The 6,243-nt window shown below is 37.3% G+C and overlaps 1 protein-coding gene across 1 annotated transcript; it reads left to right on the top strand.

The window, feature by feature from the left end:
• Window positions 1–488: 488 nt before the first annotated feature.
• LOC143593939 (MACPF domain-containing protein NSL1-like) lies at window positions 489–6,243 on the top strand. The gene is made up of 7 exons (XM_077073398.1): window positions 489–811; window positions 2,625–2,863; window positions 2,943–3,144; window positions 3,981–4,064; window positions 4,169–4,352; window positions 4,642–4,808; window positions 5,491–6,243. Exons 1-7 carry the CDS (start codon window positions 539–541, stop codon window positions 6,163–6,165), a joined length of 1,824 nt encoding a protein of 607 aa, XP_076929513.1. The 5' UTR covers window positions 489–538; the 3' UTR covers window positions 6,166–6,243.

Genomic DNA, 6,243 nt, shown 5'->3' with positions numbered 1-6,243 from the left:
AGACTAAAACACATTATTTTTTTAATCTTTTTTAATATATTTAGTAGTTAACTTTTTTCCATAGTCTTTTATCTAAACACATATTTCCAAATACATTATACGAACATATCCTCATCTTATATATTAAGAGATAAAAGCAAACAAAGAGCACAAAAAGATCTAAAACAGTAAAACTTCACTCTTATCATCAAAATGTCATATACATACGTTTATTCTGTTAAAAAAAACAAACACTCTTCCCTTTATCAATATTATTATCACTTTAACAACAATTAATTAGATTAGAGGAATCTAGTAAAAGATTTACAAACTGATTAAGTCATTAACAAAACAAAACTCTTTTTATTAAAGCAAGTACCTTTCAACTCCCTTGTTCAAACATTACTTTTTGACTCTTGAAAGTCAACTCTTTCATCCTCTTAAATCAATTTCCACCTGGCATCAACCCACACCCTTTAACTCCATTCACACCCACCAATTTTATAAATAAATAAATTTCAAAACCCAGACAGATACCCCAATTGATTCGACAATTCCGATGTCAATCTACAAGACCAATTTCTTCGATCCTCAATCAGCGGCTGAGAAGGCGGTGTCTGTAATCGGGTACGGGTATGATCTCACCTGCGATATCCGGTTAACCGGCTGTAAACCCGGACCATCTGGGTCAACCCTGATTGAGCTTGATGGTAAGTTGACTAAGGATCTGGTGGTTCCTGGTGGTGTGATTGTTTCTAATGTCTCTCAGGCGGTTAAGTGTGATAAAGGTGATCGGACAAGGTTTCGTTCCGATGTTCTCTCGTTTAATCATGTAAGTTGTGGTCGTACGATAGATACGTGCCAAAGTTAACTATGAACTAGCCCACGTCTATTATTATGAATGTGTTTTATTTGTTTTGTTTTTCAGTCATGTTAGTGGTTAGTTTATTAGGTTAGTGGGTATATGCATTAGAGCCATGTTCTCCTAATTAGTTGCATCTGCACATTTAATATTTTGCATCTTTGTATGCCTATTTAAGGGCTTTATTATTGAGTATTAAAGAAAGAAGAAAAATTGATAAAACAATGTCTCGTTCTATTATTTCTTTGGAGTCTAACCCGCTCAAAGGGTCACTATCTTGAGAGATTAGCCATCTCGAATCGGCTTCTATCATACGATGTTTCACATTAAAAGTCAAACATAGTACTTTGATTTTAGGATTGGATTACAAGTAGGGGTGTGCAAGAAACCGAAAAAACAAAACTGAAACAAAAACAAATGGTTTGGTTTTATGTTTTTTTAAAAACCGAACTAATTGTTCGGTTTTGGTTTTGCATGTAATAAAAACCAAAAAAACCGAACAAGACCGAATTTTTAAATTTTTTATTTTTTTATTTTTAAGTAATTTATGTAATTAACAAAATTATTTATACCTAAATTCATTATTTTTTGCCAACTTTTTTTTTCGGCATAAAATTTTCAAGTTCAAATGGAAAAATTCCAAAACGAAAACCGAAAATACCGAAACCAAACGGTTTCAAAAAATATCCAAAAACCGAAGTTTTGGTTTTAGCCCAAAACAACACTGAACCGCATCAGGCACACCACTAATTATAAGTTGAAGACAATTTGCAAAACCTTTGTGAAATTTGAAATGATACATAATATGTTTGACCTTAGAAGTCAATGTTAAGATTGTACCTGTATATGCATATGCATATCGGTTTGGGTATTTAAAAGCGCGTTTAGCTGCAAGGCACACTCAATATTCTGTACTATCCGTGGCGCAATGGAGGTGCAGACTTGGTTTTAAAAAGCGTGAGGTGATAGCATGAGCTGAGAAGTATAGCATAAAAGCGCATCACTTTTCGTACGTGAGGCGTAATTTATGTATATAATTTTTTTGAAGTCTCGATACTTTTTTTGCCATTGCATACCCAAACTTTAGCTATAAATAAGCTTTAAGTATGATTTAATGTATAAATAATATATATACAAACTAAGAATCTATATGTATAAGTCCTTACCCGTACGAAAGGCACACCTCATGCCGTAAACCTTGTACATGGAATGTTGTACATATAGGTTTTTAGGTTCGTAGATGTAGGTTATTTATATATTAAATCATATAGAGAGCATATTATATTTAAGTTTTGGGTACGAGAAACATAAAAATAGATTATATTTGTATATTATAAATGATTTATTGTATAAGTTACCTAAATGTGCAACCTAAAAAGCTATATGTACAACGTTCTGATGCATAAAAAACTCGTTTGTACAAAAGACGAGCACTTGAAGCCACCTTTTTTGGAAAAAATCGCACTTCAAGGTGCACTTTCTTCACATCGCTTGCCTTATGCAATCTAAAGTGCATGATCCCTTGCCTTACGCCAATGGCGTACGCTTCTCACGCCTTGGCTCAGGACCCTATCACGTCAGTGTGCCTCGTATTTTATAAAATTGAGCTAATAGATATGATATCAAGTATCACTAATGATGACTATATGGTTGTGAATTCAATAAACCGAAGACAACTAGCAAAACCCTTGTGATTTTTAACTCATACCTAATATGCTTGATTGCAAAAGCCGAAGCTAAGCTAATACTTATTTATGTATATGTATGTTGGTATGCATATCAGATGTCCGAGCAATTCAATCAAGAACTATCGTTATCCGGTAAAATACCATCCGGGTTCTTCAATTCGATGTTCGGTTACAAAGGATGTTGGCAAAAAGACGCGCCAATGACAAAAAATCTAGCGTTTGACGGATATTTTATAACATTATACAACATCGAGTTAGCAAAAACACAAATTGCATTATCTGAAAAAGTGAAACAAGAAGTGCCATCTTCATGGGATCCTGCTGCTCTTGCTGAGTATGACATTTTACTCGATATTTGAACGGTTTATTGTATGTTGCAAAGCTTAAAATCAAGAAATGTTATGTTCTCTCAGGTTTATTGATAAGTATGGTACCCATATAGTTGTTGGGGTAAAGATGGGGGGTAAAGATGTAATTTACCAAAAGCAGTTACAAAGCTCGAATCTTGAGCCAACAGAAGTGCAGAATATGTTGAAGAGGTTAGCGGATGATGAGTTTTCTAAATGTGATTTTGAAGCTTCGGTTTCAGGCTCCGATAAATTATCAAAGGAAAAGGTATGTCAAAACAGTGAAAATTAGAGGGGGTAAAATGTAAAATTGGCGTGTTAGGCCCGTAAATAGACCGAACGAACACGAACCATGCGTGGTCATGTTCGTTCGTTCAACTTTAACTGAACAAACGACCGAACACGAACTAAATGAACGGAGTTTTCTTGTTCGTTTTTGTTTGTTAAGAAAATGAATATAATCATGTTTGTTTATGTTCATCTGTTATATAGTATAAATGAAGGTTCATGACCACAAATAGACATAAACAAACACGCATGACTGAACATGGACAAACGAGCATAAACGAAGTTAATTGAGCCAACACTAATTAAAAATAAACATGAACTTCAATCTAGACTGCAAAAGTTATAAAACTAAAGTGTAATGAGTGATATATTAATATTGTAAAACTAGACTAAATTTTTGTGGATCTAAAAAGGTTTTATGAGTGAACTTAAACAAATATAAACTAACGAACATAAATGAATGAACGTGAACAAACGGACTTAAACACATTTAATTAAACGCAAATTCACGAGCATATATGTACGGACGAGACATATAGTCATGTCATTCGTTTAACTATATGAACAAAAAAATGTTGTTTGTCCTTGTTCGCTTTTTAAATAAACGAACTTCCCACATAATGGTTGACTGATGTTCGGTTCGTCTACAGGCCTAACGGTCTTTCTCCCACTACATTTCTAGCATTACGCCCTAGTGGTTATTATGATTCTCGTGATTCTCTACTTATAAGTTAGTTTCATATTAAATGCACTCTTACTCGGATATAAACATTATAATAATTTTCTTCTTACCATTATCGTTGTGGTGTAATCCAGGATGAACGATCCGTAGCTTGGGATCTCCCTCCAATACTCGCGAATTCTCTAAGACCGACTGTTGTGTCCCGATCTAAGAAGGACGTAAGATCCTATTTTTTATATTTTTATAATAATCATCTTTTCTTTATTTTGATATTTTTAAATAGGAATGCTAAACTATTGGCGTTTCATTTAATTCCTTTTAGGATCTATTCAGCATTCATGTTCGCCGAGGAGGTATCGATAAAGGTCAAAGCCACAAAAGTTGGCTTTCAACTGTGTCACAAGCCCCAAACGTCATTTCTATGTCGTTTGTTCCGATCGTCGCACTTTTAAGCGGTGTTCGCGGTAGTGGCTTTTTAAGCCATGCCATTAATCTTTACCTTCGATGTACGTGTTCTTCTTGTAACATGAGGGTTGTTCAAAAAGTTCGCGGCTCGCTCGAAATTTGATCATTTATAAACGATACGAGCCGAACCGACTCTGTCTGTAAACGAGCCGATCCCGAGCCAAGGCCAGTTTGTAAACTAGTGAAGCCTGAGCCCACCCTGGCTCTGCTCAGGTCAGCCCGGCCCGGCTCGTTTACCGATATAACAGTAACATCCATGATGTTATTAGTTGATCAAGAAGTTGTTGGGCTAGTCCTTTTTTTTGTTGTAATATATTTCATGTTTTGCAGATAAGCCACCAATTGAGGAGCTTGAGCAATTTCTAGAGTTCCAGTTGCCCCGGCAATGGGCCCCAGCGTATGGCGATCTTCCGCTCGCTCCTAGACGCAAGAAATCCCCATCTCCGTCGCTCCAGTTCACTTTCTTGGGTCCTCGCCTTTATGTCAACACTACCAAGGTCAAATCTTGCCTATTTGGTTTATGTTTGTTTTCTAACGGTCGAACGGGTTAAGCTAAAATACTTAACTAAAAAGAAACTTGTCAAATAGATTGGAAGGCATTACCATACTTAAATGCATGGTGTCTATTGTGTCGGACTGGAATACGACTCTTAGTTTTATGTGCCAAAAACATCAGCCATAACCTGCACAACTTAAAAATCGTGTAACCCGAACACAACCCCTTTAAACTCATTTATCTAAACGTGTCAAATGGGTTGACGAGTGATAATCAAGCTGTAAACGTGTTAATTGGGTTGGTGGGTTGTAAACAATGGGTTAAATGTGTCACAAACGGGTTAGTGGGTCAACATGTTTAACTAAATGGGTTACGTAGGTCAAGCTGAACACAAACCGTTTAATTAAACAAGCCGGCCCAAACACGACCCATTTAATTAAATAGGCTGACCAGTTTAATTAAAAAGCCAATCCAAAGAGGACCTGTTTAATTTATGCCAACCCAAAACCTGATTATTTTCGGGTCATGATGGAAATTGCCGAGTTAGTACCTCTTCTATATCTTATCAAAAGATTAAATACTGGTAAAATATTAACACTTGATCAAAAAAGCGTGTTTGTGAGTCGGCCCAGCCTAATTTAACCCGATCCGTTTTCACTCTAACCCATTTTCACCATTCACAGGTTGACACCGAGAACCGGCCCGTAACTGGGGTCCGGTTATACCTAGAAGGACGAAAGAGTGACCGGCTAGCCATCCATCTCCAACACCTATCTTCCATCCCTAAACTACTCGAACTCACCGACGACTTCACCTACAAACCGAACGACGAGAATATCGGAAAAGGCTACCTCGAGCCCGTTAAATGGAGCATATTCTCTCAAGTCTGCACTCTCCCAGTCGAGCACATCGATGACTCAGCGTCTATAGTCACCAAAGCATGGTTTGAAGTCAAAGGCGTAGGCATAAAAAAAGTCCTCTTTCTCCGGTTAGGGTACTCGATGGTGGGGTCCGGAAAGATCCGTCGGTCCGAATGGGACGGGCCCACCATGCACTCTCGGAAATCAGGCCTTATGTCGACGTTAATGAGTACACCGTTTAGTATGGGCCTTGCCACACCGGAACAAAAGCCCGTTAAGGTGGAACTGAATTCGGCTGTTTATCCTGATGGCCCGCCTTTACGCGCCCCGAAGATGTCGGGTTTTGTTGATACTCGGGAAATGGTGAGGGGCCCGGAAGACCCGCCCGGGTATTGGGTGGTGACCGGGGCGAAGCTGTGTGTGGAGGGAGGTAGGATTAGAGTGAAAGTTAAGTATTCGTTGTTGACGATAATGTCCGAGGATTCCATGTTTATGTGAGAGATATAATAGCATTAGGTATTTTGTTGTACATGTATCAATTGTACATTTATTATATCAAAGGTTTGTTGATTGGAG

This window comes from Bidens hawaiensis, unplaced genomic scaffold, assembly GCF_021521415.1.
Source record: "Bidens hawaiensis isolate Kalapana, Puna unplaced genomic scaffold, B.hawaiensis_p1.1 tig00042936_1, whole genome shotgun sequence".
NCBI classification, from domain to species: domain Eukaryota; kingdom Viridiplantae; phylum Streptophyta; class Magnoliopsida; order Asterales; family Asteraceae; genus Bidens; species Bidens hawaiensis.
The sequence above is the reverse complement of the archived record's forward strand: the minus strand, read 5'-3'. Positions and strand labels throughout refer to the sequence as shown.

Bases quoted from the DNA above. Each gene is read 5' to 3' on its own strand.
- LOC143593939 (XM_077073398.1), top strand. From the start codon at position 539: ATGTCAATCTACAAGACCAATTTCTTCGATCCTCAATCAGCGGCTGAG. The intron at 4,065-4,168 runs GTAAGATCCTAT...AATTCCTTTTAG, and splicing joins TGTCCCGATCTAAGAAGGAC to GATCTATTCAGCATTCATGT. The intron at 4,809-5,490 runs GTCAAATCTTGC...CACCATTCACAG, and splicing joins TTTATGTCAACACTACCAAG to GTTGACACCGAGAACCGGCC.